This window comes from Neopsephotus bourkii, unplaced genomic scaffold (genome assembly GCF_033783945.1).
Source record: "Neopsephotus bourkii isolate Nb327-2 ecotype Australia unplaced genomic scaffold, CSIRO-AGI_Nbou_v1 NB_1680, whole genome shotgun sequence".
In the NCBI taxonomy this organism is placed as follows: Eukaryota; Metazoa; Chordata; class Aves; order Psittaciformes; family Psittacidae; genus Neopsephotus; species Neopsephotus bourkii.
In genome coordinates, this window is record NW_026902154.1 from 789,036 (window position 1) to 808,074 (window position 19,039).

At 47.5% G+C, this 19,039-nt stretch overlaps 1 protein-coding gene across 4 annotated transcripts in view; it reads right to left on the reverse strand.

The window, feature by feature from the left end:
- LOC133224437 (pleckstrin homology domain-containing family G member 4B-like) overlaps positions 1-19,039 on the reverse strand; it is a 92,984-nt gene that overhangs the window by 16,791 nt on the left and 57,154 nt on the right. For all 4 annotated transcript variants that reach the window (XM_061375921.1, XM_061375920.1, XM_061375919.1 and 1 more), the window contains 3 exons: positions 13,096-13,234; positions 11,357-11,479; positions 10,625-10,816 (listed from right to left, as the gene is read on the reverse strand). In XM_061375921.1, coding sequence (XP_061231905.1) covers positions 10,625-10,816; positions 11,357-11,479; positions 13,096-13,234 — 454 coding nt within the window. The remainder of the gene's footprint in view (positions 1-10,624; positions 10,817-11,356; positions 11,480-13,095; positions 13,235-19,039) is intronic.

Here is a 19,039-nt window from a genome sequence, read left to right on the forward strand (position 1 = left end):
CCCCTGCTTACTTGTACCAAAATGCGTGGCTCCATGAGCAGGCAGCTACACTTTCACGGACAAGAAACTCTGTAATTTCAGACCACAAACATTTCAGCTAAGCCACCAAGTTAGAAGTCATCTCCTCTGTACACTGAGGTTCATTGTCACTCTCTTCCCACTCTGTAGCATTCAACTTTTCCAAACTGCATTTGAAGCCCTGCCAGGGATTCATTAGCAGCAGAAATGAAACTGATCAAAACTGAGTCCTATGCAGATGTAGCTCGTTAAAGAAGCTCAGCTTCAAACACTGAGGAAAGGACTCGCCCTCTTGAAATAAAAAGCTGAACGCTTTCTGAGTTGCTGTGTAGCTCAGAGTGTCCCCCTTCTCTCTTCAAGAGAGGAGAGACCACTGAAATCACCTAAAACTAGCTGCTAAGGAACCCAAACTTTAGATCCTGTCTTCGCCTTTCTGCCTGTTACCAAGTGTCAGATGCTGCACAAACCCTTTGGGAGCGCAAAGGATGACAAACACAAATTCCTCTGATTTAGGCATAAGAAAGCAGAACAAGCAGTTACCCATAGCTAGGCAGGAAATAAGAATAAGGGGTCAGGGAAGCAACATGGGTCAGGGTTTGTCTTGGCACACCACAGCCCAAGCACCATCAAAGGATGCTCATTAGAGCAACGTGCTTGGAAATCCTTCTTCAGTAGCACTCTGGGTGAACAGTACGAGAGCTCAGAAATCCCTTCACTTCCCCCTCAGGGCAGCCAGGCTTGACAAGTCCAGGAGAGTCTAATTAAGGGAGAACATAATGGGATAAAATAGGATTGCACATGATTTCTGCTCTCTTGACGACAGCACAAGGACCCAAAGGGCAAACGTGGCTGGCTATGCTGGTGCTGGCATGCAGGATGCATGCTTGCCCTTCTGAAGTGATGCAACTGCCAGGCAACACCTAAAAAATCTCCATTAGTACCAGGCTGATTCCACTGGTGAAGTCATAAGTTACAGCCACCACTACTGCAGCACAGTTCAGAGTTTCCACCAACCTGCCTATGCCAGTTTCACTACATATCTATGTAAAGACCCACACATATGCATATATGACACACATATGTATGTATTTATATGTGTATGTGCAGAAAACGAGTACCAGCAAGTGTCTGAGATTTGCACTCCCCATGGATCCCACTGCTCTGCAGCAGCAGCAAAATTCCCAACAGCAACAGTGTGCAGTGTCCCCCCAGTTCTTCCTTTCTGCCTCACAGTTTTTGGGTAGATTTTGCACTGACTTTTCTCCCCCTGTTTTTCTGTCCCACCAAGCGGATTTTCTTAATATTTCAAAGCTCCTGATTCCAGAGTACTGGGACTAAGTTTGCTCCCAGTACCACCAGAAACTTCCATGCTTGTCTTTGCAGCAAACCAGCCTTTTCAAATTTGAGGCACTGCCTATTTATTCAGCAGCTTTGTGCACCCACAAATAGCAAAGCTTCTGTCAGTGAAGTCTGCTCACAGCCCCTGCTTAACAGAATAAAAGCAGATGCTCTTTCACTGTTTTGGTATTTTCCTCCCTCCTTTCTGATGCTCACAGTGATAAACTCAAACTGCATGCTAAAATCCACTTTGGCCACTGTCCTTCTCTCCTGCTGCTCCAATCAACTGGAATCTGGTGGCTGGTGCTTTACTTGGTGACAACCTACCTCTTTGACTCTCTTTGGAGAGAGCCAAGAGCCTCACATTACCAGATTAAAGATCAAGCCACAGCAAGACGCATGAGTCAAAGCTGGCAACTTGCACAACAGCAACAAATCACTGATCAAAGACTAGTGCCGCCTCCAGAGGTTTTTTGCACGCTTTGCTTTCCCATCTGTCCCAACAGTCGCATCATTACACTGTACCAATAACCAACTGTAATAGCACGCCACAGGCCAGCGAGGACAGGCTGGGCTCTGGTATGTGTCTCCCCTCTGCACTGGCTCCCTTTAATGAGCCATGCTTTGCTGGGGATTGCAAAGCCTCCAGTGTGCCTTCGGGCCAGGACACAGGAGTACAGATGCTCTCTCTGTAGCATGCAATTCACATCCTTTCTCCTGTGACAAGCTGAGCCTATTTATCATTATTTATTATTCAGTGATGGGCTGGGATCTCTCTGCACTACATTGCAGGACCTTGGGCCTTGTGGAGCTGCAGCCCCAGCTCACCTTTGGGCCTCTCCAGGGTAGCTGACAAAGCTAGAAATAGCTCCCCAGTTCAACAGCACCCTAAGATGTACTTGGAGGATGCAAGCCCCCAGGGAGCAGGCAAAGGAGCCTGGGCAGAGGCATCGGGTGGTGGAGAGAACCCTGTCCATATGCCCAGGGCTTTGATACGCAGATGAGAGCCATTGTGAGCTTCAGCCCCATCTGTACAACGAGGGGAGCTTCATGAACAGACTGCTTGAACAGATCTATTTAACTCCCATGACTAAAGGGAATTCCAGCCTCCAGGAGGATCTGAGAATCCAGATGGATACCAGCACAGAAACATGCAGAAAATCTGTTGCCCGGCACAGCTCCTATCCCAAGATCAAAGTGAAATAAAGCACTAACATTTTACACACATGCACCATGCTGGGGTCAGCTGACAGAAGATTGTTGCTAGTATCACATCTTGCACATCAAGTGCAATGCAGTCCCCTGCAACACCAACTGGGAAATCCCTAAACCTGCTGTGAGGAAAAGCTGCTTCCCTGTTCCTTACTGCCTGGCTGCCAGTGTCATGACCCTGCAGGAGATTTGATCCTCTGACTTAGTCTGGGCAGCCCCAGACTTACACACAACTGTCAGTTTTATACTTATGGGCAGCCAAAGACACAGAGGAAACAGAATTGTTTAGTTTGGAAAAAAAGCTTGAAGATCAAATCCAACCATTAACCTGACAATGCCAAGTCCATCACTAAACCACGTCCACAAGTGCCACATCTACATGCCTTTTAAATATCCCCAGGGCTGGTGATTCCACCACTTCCCTGCACAGCCTGTTCCAAAGATTGACAACCTTTTGGTGAAGATTTTCTTCCTCATATCCACTATAAACCTCTGCTGGTGCAACTTGAGGCCATTCTCTCTTGTCCTATCACTTGTTCCCTGGGAGAAGAGACCAACCCCCACCTCACTACAACCTCCTTTCAGGTAGCTGTAGAGAGCAATAAGGTCCCCCCTGAGCCTTCTCTTCTCTAGACTGAACACTACCAGGTCTCTCAGCCGTTCCTCATCACAGTTGTGCTCCAGGCCCTTCACCAGCTCCGTTTACCTTCTCTGAACACCACTGAGGATGAAGGTGCTTTCAGCACATCAAGCACTACCCCCCACATCCATAGCAGCAGCAGAATGTGTTGGCATTCCTCGGATCAGGGGAGGCAGTTGAGGGGTGAGCATCCTACATCCCAAGAAATGCTAGGTCATCTCCCCTAGCCCATTCTCCCTGCTGTGCCTTCCAGTGAGCAGAGGATTCAGCCAGCACAGTAGGATGGAGAAGGACCCCAGACAGATGGATCAAAGCTTTCATTCCTTGCACATGCCACAAACACATCACACAGACATCATAACACACTACAGAGGAGCCTGAGGTGCTGGGACATGTGTTCAAAAGCATCTCAACCCAAGAACCCCTCACCTTCAACTGTAATTGTGCTTGGATTTAGCATACGAAAAACAGTAATTAATTCACTGCTGCCCTGTAACAACTGAGGGACAAGCTTCTGCATCAGTTTCATAGCCATGTTGTGTAACCAGAAAAGAGCATCCTATGCTGGTGCTACCATTTAACACTCACCTCTTTTCACAGAGCTTGTGGGAGCTAAGGGCACTGCTGTAGTGCCAATTTAGCAATAAAGTCATTGATGAAACGCAGGAGAAAATAACTTGGTCACCAGGAGATCTAGCAGTGAATTACTGGAGTATTCCCAAATCAGAACAGCTTTCAAATCAGATTTTGCAAGACAGAAAAACACAGGGGAGCTGTAGTAGATCAGGTTTAAATGTCCCCTTTGATGGGAAAATAAACCTTAGAGGCTTATTAACTTTCAAGAAGACTTTTCCAGCTAAAACCTGGCAGGAAGGAGAAGGGGGAGAGATTTCACGCATTAACCTTGCATGAACCCTGTCAGAGGATTGATTTTCCAACCTGGAGGCTCATTCCCCCAGCTGCTTCAGGCTGTGCATGAAAAAGGACACCCCTTGAAATGGGAGAGCAAACCAGACTAGATGCCTGTCTAGGGACACGACTTCACTGTAACTGAGGAAGGAGGAAGAGAGATGAGGCAGCTGCTGTCAGGCAGTGCTGAAGCCACACTACAGTGTCTTCCCCTGAAACACTTTTAGAGCATCAGGAAGTTATACATTTCCCCCTGTAGTAGTACTCCGATCTTCCTTTATCATCCTGCACCAGTAACCAGGTGAAAGCTGTCACTTGGGAATGTTGCACAGCCCATCCCTGGAAAACTAAAGCAAATCTCTGCATGGAGGTAGAAAGAAAATAGCACACATTAAGCCTCTCCCAGAGACATTGTTATAAGCCACGGCAAACCCTCATTTGCTTAGAGGTGCTGGGACACAAAGCCACGCTCTGACCTACACAGGGCTGCTAGCAACAGACAAGCATTGTTGCACAGAGACCTGCACCTCTGTTCACAGTAAGCACAGTGCAGCAGGACACATCAAATGCTGCTTTTTCCACTTTGTCGTTACGTTGTACTCTCCACTGCTCCTCCAAGCACATTCCCAAGGCAGGCAATCATAATGCCCTTTCAGTAAAATTAACTCAAAAAAAAAAAATCTCACTTTTAGGTCATAGCACCAGGATCCTTTCCAGCTTCCCACAGACCAGCATTCCCAACCCCTCTTCCTTCATCAAAGGCTAAGCAAAAAGAACCAGCAATAATTTATCCCCTGAAGGGGACTTGATTTTTTCTGTTTTCCTCAAAACCATCATCTGTGACATGGTACATCAGCAGAAATGAAGCACAGCAGAAAACAAGGTATCAGCAGGTTGCTGCTCTGAAGCTTCTGGGGAGAAATGAAAGGTAATGATACCTGTGGAAATCAGGTAATTTAGCAGGCTCTGGATTTCTGCTGTCACACCCAAGATCAGCTCCATCTCTTGAAGCTGGGAACACTGTGACAGCAGGTCTCAGTCCCTCCTGGGACAGGAACCCAGCAAACCTTGGAGCATTTGAGGAAGGCAGCCCCTTCTTGTGCCATCCACAATCTTTAAAAGGAGTCTGAGAGGTCGCACCTGTCCTGTGCATACATCCAGCCAGTCTGGAGGCAATGCAGTTCCAGCAACAACTACCTGCAGTTAAATTATGCCCCCTGAAATGCTCATGCAATAATAAAGGGAAGAAGGACAGGCACTGCTGTGTTACAGACAGCACAACCCTGGGATCTGGAAAAACCATGCAAAGATGCTCAGAGCCCACGGGGCTCTGCCTAAGCACACAAAAGCTGCACACAAAGCACTCTGATTCATGCTGGATGCATGAAGACACACACAAGCAGTCGAGTGAAAAGCCTGCACTGTTTCAAACAATCCCAGTACTACTCACGCATCAGCCAGGGCGCTGGACACTTGGTACTTACAAGAGGGTTTGCTGTGTCCGTCTGCTGCCGAAGTCAGAATGGGTGTACGTGGCTCAGAGGAAAGGTGCATGGAGCTGTGTGGTCAGGTTCTCCTGCCAGCCAGGCCTGGAGGAGTGTGAAGAAGAGCCCCAGCCCCTCTTTGGGCCCCAGAGACAGCAACACTTGTTCAAGGGATGGAGCGCAAAAGGGCTGGCATTCCTACAGCAGTAAGGACAATGGGGAGGGATGAGGAGGCACTGCCATAATCAAATGCAGGCCAGCTGGCCCTCCCCCAGGAAGGGCAGGCACCTCCTTCAATTGCCAAAGGCTTTGTTTTCTAAGCCACAAAGAACAAAGTGGCCGAGCAGGAGATCCAGAGGAGGAGGAGAGCAGAGGAGAATCGGCTGCTGGGGGCAGAACCACACATGAGCACAGGTAACCCACTCCTGGAGAGATGTCAACACAGGTGGAGAGGGGTTGGGCAACATTCTGCTTGCTCCAAGTGGAGCTCAGAAGCAGCAGCTCTTTGTGTGCAGCAGAAAGAAGCTGAGGACAGCTGGAAATCACTACTGAGAAACCAGGATCTGCAGAGGCTGATGCCCAGGAGTCCTTTGAGGGAAGGGACCTAAGGGTGGCAGATAGAGAATGCCACTGAAGGACTGGCTCACGGAGCAGATCCCACAGAAATCCCAACAACGGAAATGCTGCCATTTCTCAACCAGTTTCACCCCACTGCCAGTCCCTAACAGTGGGACTCTGAACAGCTTCCCTCAGAAATCAAATACAAGGCAAGAGCCCACGCTGCAAGAGGTTCCCAGACCAGTGCAAAGCAATGCCCATACTTTTCCTGAGCAGTAAAAGAGGCAGCATCTTGCACAACATACTGACAAGCAGGAGAAAGCCCCTGGAGCTGCCTCAGGCCCTCCTGTAATGATACAGGCAGTTCAGTGTGTCGCTCTGGGCACCACACCACTGCAGGCTGCATGGGATGTGGGTGATGAACCAGGTGATGGGCCTCTGCCCTTTCCTGTTGGGTCAGTGCTTTCTCCCTGAGTGACTTGTGGCAGCAGCTTTCTGTGCCTTCACTGCTGACCTTCTGCAGCACTGGTGGTCATCCCAAGGCTGGCAGAGGCTGTGCTGTGTGCTCCAGCTCATTAGATACATCATTGCGAGGTAGGTGGCTCCAGTCCTGACAGGGCACACAGCTCTCACATGGACCATGCCAAGCCTGTATTCCAGACACTTTGCTGATGGTAAAGAGCATGCAGAGAACTGGATTATAAGAATCATAAAATCCTAGAATGGTTTGGGTTGGAAGGGACCTTAAGGCTCATCCAGTTCCAACCCCCTGCCACAGGCAGGGACACCTTCCACTAGAGCAGCTTGCTCCAAGCCCCTGTGTCCAACCTGGCCTTGAACACTGCCAGGGATGGGGCAGCCACAGCTTCTCTGGGCACCCTGTGCCAGGGCCTCAGCACCCTCACAGGGAAGAGCTTCTGCCTAAGAGCTCATCTCAGTGTCCCCTCTGTCAGGTTCAAGCCATTCCCCCTTGTCCTGTCCCTACAGGCCCTTGTCCCAAGCCCCTCTCCAGGTTTCCTGTAGCCCCTTTAGGCACTGGAGCTGCTCTCAGGTCTCCCCTTCAGGAGCCTTCTCTTCTCCAGGCTGCCCCAGCCCAGCTCTCTCAGCCTGGCTCCAGAGCAGAGCTGCTCCAGCCCTCACAGCATCTCCATGGCCTTCTCTGGACTCATTCCAACACCTCCATGTCCCTCTTGTGTTGCTGCCCCAGAACTGAACGGGTGACTTGGGAAGTAATTTCACTCAATGAAAGCTTGAGAAAGGAAAAATCATGAAGCCTGACAAAGTAAGCAAGGAGAGGGGTCTTGCTCTAGCTCTTCCTGGCAATCATGGTGTGCTATGGCAGTTATTACTGTGAAGCCAGGGTAAATAATGGGAGAGAAAAGGGTACTGGGGACCACCCTCACAGGCATCCCAGAACAAAGCAGACATTACTGCTTTTGGTACCACAGACACACCCTTGCTTGCTCAGCTTTCCAGTTCTCTCCAAACATCATGTGCTGCCAGATCCCAATAGAGTCTTGCAACTGAGTAAACAAGGACTGTGGCCAGCCCAGGCTTGAAGCCACAGGAAGATGGCAGGTCCCCACAGTGAGTCTGTGTACTGAGAAACAACTCTCATCCCACAGCCAGAGATGAGGAAGGCAGCTTCCCCCAGCTCTACTCCTGCCTCAGCCCAGCCACCATCTAGCCCTTGACAGGCACCAAGAGCTCCTGCCACAAAGGAAGCAGGGACAAATGGAAACATCCAGCTTGGCACCAGTCATGGCTTTGGGGAGGGAACCCTGCCAGCCCATGTGCAAGCTCCATGTGGTCTGGCCCAGCTCAGCCTGCTTCATCACAGGGAGCGTAGACAGGCCATCAGGAACTGCCAAGCAATGAAAAAACAGTACAGCCTTGATGGACCGTATGGGGTTGTGCTGTGCTGTCCCATAGGCCATGGCAGCATGCCACAAAATCCTTGCCCCCAGCATGCAGCAGAAGGGCCAGCAGAACAGAGCTTCCCATTCCTAGTAGTCAGTGAGGTACACAAGACGAATACCACGATCTCCATGGTGGGTGCTCCACTCCTTGGCACATGCTGAGATGTTTGGAGAGATCTGAGCTTGCTAGCTCATTACCATAGTGTATATGGCTTACTCATCCTCAGGCTCCTTCCCCAAATCCTGGGGTCTGGCACACTGCAGGCTCTTTACAAGAAGGAAAATCAAGGACATTGCTTAGTGTAGACTCCTTGTGTTGATATCCCCTCAGATATTAAGGAAAAGAGAATGGGTTTAAGGCAGGCGCTGACAAGATCACTGCAGGAAGGTCAAAGAAGCTCAGCATCAGAACAGAGTGAAAGCAGTTGAAGATAAAGCCTCCTGCTTTCCCTGCCTCCCAGACTACACCACTGACTTTGATTTAGGGAAGACAGAAAGCACTGTGGAGATCAAGATCAAAATAACCAGTACTGAAAGAACTTCCATGCTGCACAGCAATCCCTGCACCCACCCTACCGCTGCAGGATGTTCCCCCCTTCCCTGGTTTCGGTTGGCCACCAGTTCACGGTACACAGGTGTTGTATTTACACCACTAGCATTGTTTACAGTTCTACTATATCAGTGAGATCAAAATCCTCCTCCCTACTAAAGCAAGATACCTCCACACCAACACAGTGTGCAGATATCCTGCGCCACCATCATTCAGTTTTCACTGTGCAGTACGAAAGACACAACCATGAGGGATGAGGGTGCTGCTGCCACCAAGGAGAGCATCCCCCAGTTGCCATCCCCGAGAATGAAGCTGTATGAGCAGTGCCATGATACCCTAAGAAAAGATAGGGGCCATCTTAAGGGTCTGTGTAACATCTGTGCCCTTGCAAATGGCCCTGGCATTGGAAGGCATTGAAGCTGTGAAAGGATACCCATTGTTGTTGAGTCCTGGCTCACTACCCTGGCAGCCCAAGAGCTGCTACCACAATGTAGTTCCTGTACCTAAATGGAGAACATCATGTGCTACAGTCCACGTCTGTGCTCCAGATTTCCAGCTTTGGTTGGGTGGCTTCCTATAGGACCAATGTTTGGCTTGGCCACAGAACTGCCAACATGCCAAAGCACAGCTCAGCACCTTTCTGTGTCTCAGTTTGTCAGAATAAACATAACAAAACCCATCCTTTCTGGGACCCTTCCCTGGATCCCCATGATGGCAAAGGCTGTTTCAGGGAGCACAGCAGCCTCTGAATGTCTGTGCTCAAGCAGAGCACAGGCTCTTGCCATTCTCCTACAGCACAGAAGGTACTTCTCTCTTCACTGGGGGGAAAAATATAGAAACTTACAGATTCCTACATCAGGAATCTGGAGGGTCCCCCACCTGCACAGCGAACTGCACAGCTGAGCTAGAGTGGGCCTGCAGAGCATCACCAAAACAAATCAATCCTCATATGTCTTGACAGCAATGTTCTCAGCTGCCTTCTCCACTCTCCTCCCTCACACAGAATGGTTCTTGATGCTGCTTTCATGTTTAGCTGGATTTCCTCACCCCTCCTCTGAGCACTGCTGGCAGCCAAAACAGCTCAGAGACAGCAACTAAGTGGCACTTACATCTGGTGGCACCTAAGTGGCATCTACAGCCTAAGTTTTAGTGCCTATTCTTTGTAGAATTTGAGAACTTCAATACCCAGTGTTTGTAAAAGTGTGCAATAAATGGAGCACAGGCTCCCTGCCCTTCTGTGCTTGCCAAAGCTTTGTTTTAAAATGCACTTAGAAAATCCTACTGTTTATTCACCTGCAACTTCAGAAACTAAAGGACACCAAATCCAAGTGTAGGTCTGCTGAATAGGTGTGTTTGCATTAAGCCGAACAGGTAAGAAAGACAGGCACTCAGCACAGTCACCACACGCACCCTCTCCTGTTCCCCAGGTGCCTGGGCTAGCCCAGACCCCTAATTCCCTCAGCCACTCCCCTAATACCCCAATCTGGTGCTCCATTTTCTCACACAGGCCTCCTCAAGAGAGGAGCTGCACTATATTTAGGGCTGAGTAGCAGGGTACTACTCCTGATGAGTCAATAGGCTGTTATCAGCACGTAAGGATGTAGTATGAGCAAAATGCAGGCAGCCTGCCTTGGCACAGTGGCCAAGACTGGACACAGGCAGTCAATCTCTTGGCCCTTGTCATTGGAGCCAGTGCTACCATGATCCTTCTGTCCACTGCAGCCATGAGAGGGACCTAAAAGCTGCAGCACAGGCAGCAGAAGACCTCTGCTCTGAACAGATGGAGACCTTCTTGGATACATACCCACCCCTTCTTTCACTTCCTGACTTGAAAATAATCACTGCAGACACATGAACATGGCAGGCTTTTGCATGTCACAGGTCCAGCTCCCTGGTGGCGCACACACATTTCACACCTTTCATAAACAATCAAACTCTGGACTGTGTCCAAGCAGGCTTTTACACCCTTCTCCATGCAGCAGATCCTTTGTCTTACCTTGTCAAAGAACTCATAGAGCCTGACTGTCTCACAGATTTGGTGCCTCTTTTCATCCAGCTGAGTGCAGAACTCCTCCAGTTGATCTCTGTAGATCTGCAGCTTCACCCTGTAGGAATGCACATCCACAGAGGAAAAGTCTTCCCAGTAATCCATCTTCTTTAGTGCTTCCTGCCCTCTTCTGCAATATTCCTGAAAGCAAAATGGGATTTTGTGTATGAGGATAGAAACCTGACAATGACAGTGGATAATCTTCAACGTCATTAATAACTAGGGCTAATTAGAATGTTTTTTAAGGTTCAGATCACATGAGCAGGGGTGTACTTATTTAGAGCTGAATTCTGGAGCCCTGACCTCTTTTAGGATTTATGGTAGCCACACAGCAGCTTGTAAAGGCCTATGCAACAATGTCCAGGTCAATTAGGATCAAAAAGAAAAAGTAATGTTACAAGCACATAAAAGGAGTTGCAAAAAAAATAATAATAATAAATCCATCTTCCATCATAGCAGGTATTTTCCTCAAGACTGGCAAATTCCGTCCACTAAGGCATTGAGCTGGTGGCTTTACCTACAGCAGGAGAGCAGAGAAGCTAACCAGTGCAAGGAATGACACACACCTTGGTGATGCACACTTTACCAGTGCCACCTTAGCATCATGGCTTTGGCTGAGCACGCACAAGACTCCCAACTCAGTCTCTGGAGAGCAAATTTTTCCAATCCAGTAACACTTACACTGGCAACAAGATCAAACTCCTTGAACTGCTTCTGTGCTTGAAGCAGCATCTCCAAAGAATCATCCAGGTTGACTGTTTCCTTTAATCGTTTTCTGCCAACATTCTCTATCCAATTGCTGACCTAGGAGAAAAGGGAAAAGCTCCACTATTAGTCAACCCTGTGCTACTCACCAAGGTAGCCTTCATGTGGAAAGAGCAAGGAGCTGCTCTCATAATGCTGGTCATTTTATGACCGGAAAGAATGCGTGTGTACACTTTTCCCCCTATCCTGGCATTTCAGTCTGAGCCTCCTGCTAGGAGTTTTTCCACTTTGGGCTCCTGAGAAATTGCAATGCTCTATTGCTCACTAGCCTTAGGCATAAACAGGACAAGTAGCTGCTTGGGCTCTGTTTCAGGTGAGCCACGGTCTAATGTGACCTCTGCAACCTGCAGGCTGGCCTCATATCCCTCTTATTGTTACCCCCAAATGGGACAAAATCTCCCTGCTGCCAGGTTTCCTACTTCACTTCCATTCTGTGATTGGCAGGACAGGAACTACATCAGTGTGAGTGCACTGGTGGCTCTTCCCCTCTGCAGTGTTCCATGGTCCTTTGGGACTCCCAGGTTTTCTGAAGGCAGCTCACCACAAAGCTGTTCAGTAACTGCAGGTGCCTCAACAGAGCCCAGCCACAGCTGCAGTTATAAGCCTGTATCCTCAAACATGGGTAGAGGACCTACCAACAAGTGTGTCCTAAAAAGCAAGAAGACACAGGAGGCAAGGCAGGCTAACACAGCACCTCCATCAACAGGGGGATTAAAAACAGGCTGGTAAACTTGTCTGCAACGCTTCAGGCATAGCTGCACCTGAGGGAAGGGACAGACTAAGTGTTTCCTAATGCCCATGCATCCTGTTTTCCTCTATCATATGAATCTATATCCCAACTCAATCCCACAATTGAGGATAAACTCTGAATCCTGTGGACTGTGAGGATGTCCAGGCTCATGGAACAAGCCCACAGGTAAGAGGAGGAGACTGGGGTGGGTTCCCAAGTTGTGACCCATATGGAGAGGGGCACAGGCCCTAGAGCTCCTAGGCAGGCTTAAAAAAAGGAGCAACTGATGCCATCATTGGTGATCTGCAAGTAAAGTAAGCTGGGAGCAGTCAGGTTTGCTCAATTCCATCAGAAGTAGTTCAGCTTAAACCAGGGACAGGTCGCAGAAGCTGCCTTTGTGCCTTTTTTTCGTTTCTGTTTGGTATAGGAACCTGTGTGCTTAAGTGAGTCTTTACTGGGCTCTTGCATCACATCTCTTGTCCTGAACACATAGGGCATGGCGTCCAAGTGTCTACCTCCAAATGGGAGGTCATTAAATCTCTTGGATCCACCTTGGCCTGTGAAAACAAAAGGTAAGCTACAGCCTCCTTTGCAAATCCAGTTCTCTTCAGAGGAGAACAGCCCAGAATCCTGGAAGAGCAATGGTGAAACTGGTCCTAGTACTGATCTTGGATGCGGGTTCCTAAGGTGACAGACAACACACAACCCCTTAAGGCACACACGGTTGTGAGACGCAGAACTTCTCCTTGTCAAAGAGTTACATCAAAGAAGACTGTGCAACTCTACCATCAGTTTTTCTTTTTTATGGCCTACAGGCTTTATTCTACACCTTCACACAGGAGATCAACAGGCCCAGTACCTGTGGTGGAATACAGAGTCAGAGGGTGGCAGCAGGCAGTCACCAGAACTGACAGACAGGCCTTACCTCCTTAAAACACTCTTCCACATTCTCAAACTCCATCACCAGCTCCAGTTCCTGGATGCGTTTGTTTGACAGCATCACCAGACGGTGAACACCCTCATCAACTTGGTTATAAAGCATGCTGGCAGCATCAAGAGCATCTCTGCAAGGAGACACAGGTCTGGTCAGGGGTTTCACATTAGGTCCTTCCCTCAGCACTTGAGTCATCCTCACCATGGGACCAGCAGTGGCCAACTCCATGTGGAGAACAGGAGAGTATAATGCTGCTTCCTGCATATTCCTGGGATTAACCACACTGATCCCAGTGCAGATAATCTGGCAGGAAGGACAAGAGCATCTCCTCCCAGCCAGAATCCCTGCAAAATTTATTGTTCTTTCAGACAGGACCTTCAGCTTTTCATGAACACACATTAGTCCATCAATGGGCTTTCACAAACACAGGGTAAGGCAGTCTCTGTGTCCAAAACTACCATCTGAATTAAATTTAAGTAAGTAAACAAGCAATCACAAGGAAGAAAATCTCTCCTGAGTGACAGTATGAAGCACCCGATGCCCCACTCACTGTCAGAATTTCCACCAGCCAAACAAAACCACAGTGTACAGCACCACAGAGCCAAGAGAAATCAAATTCTACAGTGTTGTGCTGGAAAGATTCACAGACAGAGCTCCCTGTCTTCCACAGGGAGATACGTTGACCAAAGACCTGCAGGCAACAACACTAGAGTCAGTCCGGCCACAAGCAGAAGGTAACATCCTCTGCACAGAGGCAGGGATGGAGGAGTTCAGGCTGGAGCCCAGGGCCCTTGGGTGCTGGAGCCAAGGAACTTACTAATACCCATCATCTTACCATCTTTCAGCTGTGTGCAACACCTCTTCAGCACAAGCTCAGGTGAATCACAGACAAGATCCAGGACAGAACAGCATCCCAGCTTATTCCTTCTTTATTTCTTCTGCTTCTAGACTTCTCTTCCTTTTACAAGTATGTAAAATCCCTTTTACAAGGACTCAACAGATACCTACAACAAAGTCTTACAGCCTCCTTCAGCTGTGCTTTACACTGGCACACTCAGCAGCCTGAGCACCTCCTGCACTCGCCCTAGGCCAGCTTTCATTCTGCCATGGTCTTACAACCTTCTGTCTCATGAGAGCATGGCTTTTTTATCATGTTATTTAAGTTATCCGAAGCACTTGTGAAACAGGGAGCTAATAAAACTCTGAAAACTTTGTTAATAGAAATTAATGCAAGCAATTCAGCATACACATTTATTTGGGTCTTGGGCAATCCTGAACGCATGAAATGCAATTTAAAACAAGCACTGAGTGACAACCATTCTGTAGTTTTTAGATAGTACTTAACTGACATGAGGTAGTGCAAAGGATCTGGACAACTAGCTCTGCATAGCAGAAACCCACAGGATTTTTCCATTCAGAATTCCACTCGGTGCACAACAGCCTCAAAACAGGCTTCTCAAAACTCAGGCTCTTATTAGACACTTTTGTTTTTCCTCTTCAAAATGCCATCAGACTGAATGAATTTCTTCAAAAAGCAGCCAAAAATAACCAAATGGACTATGATCAGTGCTACTGCAGTGCAGAGGAGGCAGGTTCTCTACAGAGAATCCGCAAGCTTTAGTGGAAACATCGCAGCTGTAATACTGGTCCTGTTTCCCAAAACCCCCATAAACAAACAGTGCTGATAGGAACCTTCTGTTTAGTAATACTTTCCTAGGGACAGACACAGATTCAACCCAGGAGCTTCCAGCAGCAGAGCCATGACCACTGGCCAGGCTAAGCACTGGGAAGTGTATTTCCAGCGCAGGTTGTGCAGGCCAGTTCCCGTCAGCAGCAGTGACACAGCTAGGACAGTTAATGAGAAACAGTTGGGAAGGTGGCTGGAAGTTGTATTTGGCAACAACATTCCTGCTGGTAGATTTTGTGCAGCAGAGCATAGCTGTAAGGTTTCTGCACAAGGCTCTAGCACAATGATGGCCAGACAGGCAGACACCCTTTGGTGGTACTCCCCTGAGTCTGAAGTCTCTGCTGGCTTGAATGCTCTCATCAACGCAGAAAAGTACATATATACAGTAAACCCTCTTTCTCCCACTGGCACAGGCAAGCAAGCACCTGTAACTCTGCAGGCTGTTACATGCAAACATCTGAAATTATCCTGTTGTGAGGCAGGATATTTTCCAACCTTTCTCTGAGCTTCCATGGAAATCACTTTGGTGAGTGCTATCAAAGGAGTAGCACCACATCAGCAAGCTAGACTGACCTGCTAGACCTTTCTGTAATGAAAGTCCTTATGTCCACCCTAACCCATGACAAAGACAGCATGCATGGTTTCAATGCTTAACAAGGTATTACATGATGATAACCTTATGGTGTAGCAACTTGAAACACAAGTTCCAGCTCCTGCACCAGCTGACCTAGCACAGAGTGTGACTGACATAGGGGAGCAAGCCAGGGAGTCCCACTTCTTCCATGCCTGAAGCAGGAAACAGGCCTGCAGTTGTCTCAAATTTGAGTAGTTTTCTGTGAAAGAAATCTATCATAGCCTGGGCTGCAAAGCTCTAAATCCTATAGCTTCCCACATAACAATCAGCACATTCCCCAGCATCACAAAACCGGCTTTCCTGAAGAAAACACTATAGCTAGGGGAAATAAAAATCACCCTCAAGGGAAAGGGGTAGGAAGCAATCACAAACCATGTTTAAAGTATTTTCTTACAAACAGAAACAGGCCTATCACAAGCTCACTGTGCAGAGGTGAATTCACTGTGTCACTGTGGACATTGTGGTAAATGCACCATCCCTGGAGATATTCAAGACCAGGCTGGATGTGATTCTGGGCAACCTATCTAGTTGAAGATGTCCTTGCTCATTGCAGGGCGGAGGGTGAACTAGGTGAGCTTTGAAGGTCCCTTCCAACCCAGACCATTCTATGACTCTATGACAAGGCCCATCTGTTGGAGCACACCTGAGGCCAGCACTGGCCTGAATGATCAGCAAACCATTCCAGGGACTCAGTCATCTTCCCCTATCTCAGCTGATTCAATGACACTCAAAGCGACTCCCTGGGGCTCAATGCACACATTAAAAGCCTTTGCTTGACTGAGCCACAGGCACCTCAAACTGACCTAGAGGCAGCTGAGGATGTGTTTGGGAGTTTATAATATAAACAGGGACTGGACAAAGAATTCAGTTCAGGGGGCTGGAAGTTAGCTCTTGGTTTTTCTGGAAGCTGGACTGTTGAGGGTATATATCATTTAAAATCCGTTACTCTTGCTATTTAAGTCATTTTGTTTTCTGTGAATGCTTGCAGAAGGCTATTGATACACTTTGCAGGGCACAATCCAACACCCTACAGCTGCCTCTTCTCTTGGACCTGTCCATGCCTTGCTGAGTGACTGCACATAGGCTGACCATAGAAAAACTGTTTCCAAACAGCTCCTCAGGGCTCACAGCATCAGAGGAACTTCATGTGTGGCCTTACACCATCTCTCTTCCTCCTCTTTCTCCTCCACCAAGTTCCTTCAGCATCCCAGTTCTCTGTTTCAAGGTCCAGCCACACTGTTTTCACATGCTCTGCCCTGCTTGTCAGGCATTCATTAAAAACCTCAGCATCTAGTTGTTGGTCTTCTGTTGCATCTCCAAGGTAACTCCATTTATATGTTGTCAGCTCCTGACAGCTCACTTTTACCAGCCTGACAGGCTTGCTCACTAACACCCATCTTTTACTCTCTTACACAGAGGAAAATATGATCCTTTCTGCCGTGTAGTATAAAGTAGGTAGGCAAACTGAGCCAAACAAAGAAACCACTCACAGTCCATGGGAAAGTTTGTTTCTCCAATTCACTTGGGCACTTCCAGTGCTCACTGGGCATTAAGCATGCTCTCCCAAATCTCTGTGCAGCTGTTTACCTATTTACATACACCCATCCATATCTTAAAAACCTTTTTCCTAAATCATTTCAGTGTACTAGTAAACTCAACAATATCCTGCAACAGGGAGTTGCATAGGAAACCGATACCTTGTATTGACAATTCTTTCAGAATCACTTTGTAGTTTTTCATTCCTGTCCCTTCATTATCTTTAAGGCAGCTTGGAGGAAACAAACCAAATACTGAAAATATAGTTGAAGAAGCAAAACCTACTTCCATCCTGCCACACAAAGGGAAGCACCTGGTTGTTAACAAACTTAAAGAGATTTTAATAGTGGCTGCACAACTCTGTGGAAGAAAAGAGTTTGAAGTCGGTGGAAAGTCTTGTCTAAGCTTGGATGTGTTTGGGTGCATTGCAGCTCCCCTGCACATGTGAGTGCGGTAGTAAGTCTTTCACTACATTCTTCCATAGTCAAATCATCAAAGTAATTTTGCAATGGTGCAGAGTCAATATAATTTATAGCAAAAAAAAAAAAAAAGGAGTAGCTTGATGTCAGTTTATGTTTCCCCAAATCCTGTTTTCATTGGGCAATTATTGTTTCAGTGGAAAAGGTTCCAAATGTCTTCAGTTTTCTGGAGAACTGCCAAGCTCTTCTATAACGGCAGGGTAATTTTAAACCTATAATTTAGAAAGACCATTTCTGGCTGAATCCATCCTCCAAAAAAAGCTAGTCTTGGAGAGTTACACTTTAGTTTTCAAAGCAAAATACCTGATTTGTTTTTGAAACTAGACGGTTACAGAAGAGACATCCAGCCAGCTTGCAAGAGCAGGTGCTGCATGACCCGTGCCTGTCAACAGCAGCGAGATGCAACTAGAAAAGCACACAGATAAAATGAACAGGATTTGGCAAGTAAGAGATTAGAAGGATGGTTTAATCTAAGGACACAAATGGAAATCAAAGCGTCTTCTCTGACAGTCCAGGTTAAATGGGACTTGGAGCAACCTCGTCTAGTGGAAGATGTCCCTTCCCATGGCAGGGGTTTGGAACTGGATGAGCTTTAAGGTCCCTTCCAGCTCAAACCTTCTGTGATTTTACAATCATCTGTGCTGACACCATGGCTACACAATCACTGAAGCACCCTGAGCAATGCTCCAGGAAGAAATCCTCCCAGCTCTGCAGGGAAAGTCCTGTATGCCTCAGAGCTGTTTTGCAGGAAGAGAAATGCAATTATTGCCACTAATGCATCTTGGTAGCAACCTACATAACTGCCATATTTGTAATGATCCCATTAAACGAAGTCAGCCTCAAATGCACATTCCTGCTCTACAAGCTGAAAACTTCACATACAGCTGAGATTAGAATCCAACCTGGCCATGGGGAAGCGAATGCAGCTATTAAATAAACTAATTATTCTCTGCAGCACACAAATAGCCACCGTGGTTTTAATTACCTAGGAAAAGTATCTGAGGAACTGGTGCAGTTTTTTAGAACCCCAAAGTGCCCTTCAAAAGGCCCAGGGGTCAAACACCAAGTTTAGGGTTCTCTGTGGGATTCCTGCCATTCACGATGGGACCACGGGATCTAGCTGAGACCACAAGCCCCGTCTGAACCCCTCCTCAGCAGCTTACCCAACAAGCACATGCACTAGGAACAACCCATCCAATTAATCCAACACACCACAGACCATAATAGCTCTTCTGGAGCACAGTTCATTTAAACACTTTTCTAGCAGAAATAAACTATGAGATCCCTTTAAAAGTAAAGGGATTGATGTTTGTAGTTAAACAAATGTCCATGCATGATCCCAAGCTGCTACCTTTGATTGCAAGCCCCAGCCTGGCTTGAATTCAGTTACGATAAAACTGTGTTCAGACTCTGGTTGGTTTTAAATCCCAGTAAGATCCATAAAACTGACTGGAAAAGTAAAAATACTATAAGAAATCCCAAAACAATAAGTAGCCTACATATGGGAAAAGCTCACCCTGCAGTGGGGCCTGAGACAGGATGTGGAAACACCATTCTGGGAACATCAAGCTGTGGTTTTCAACCCTCTATAAACAGCTT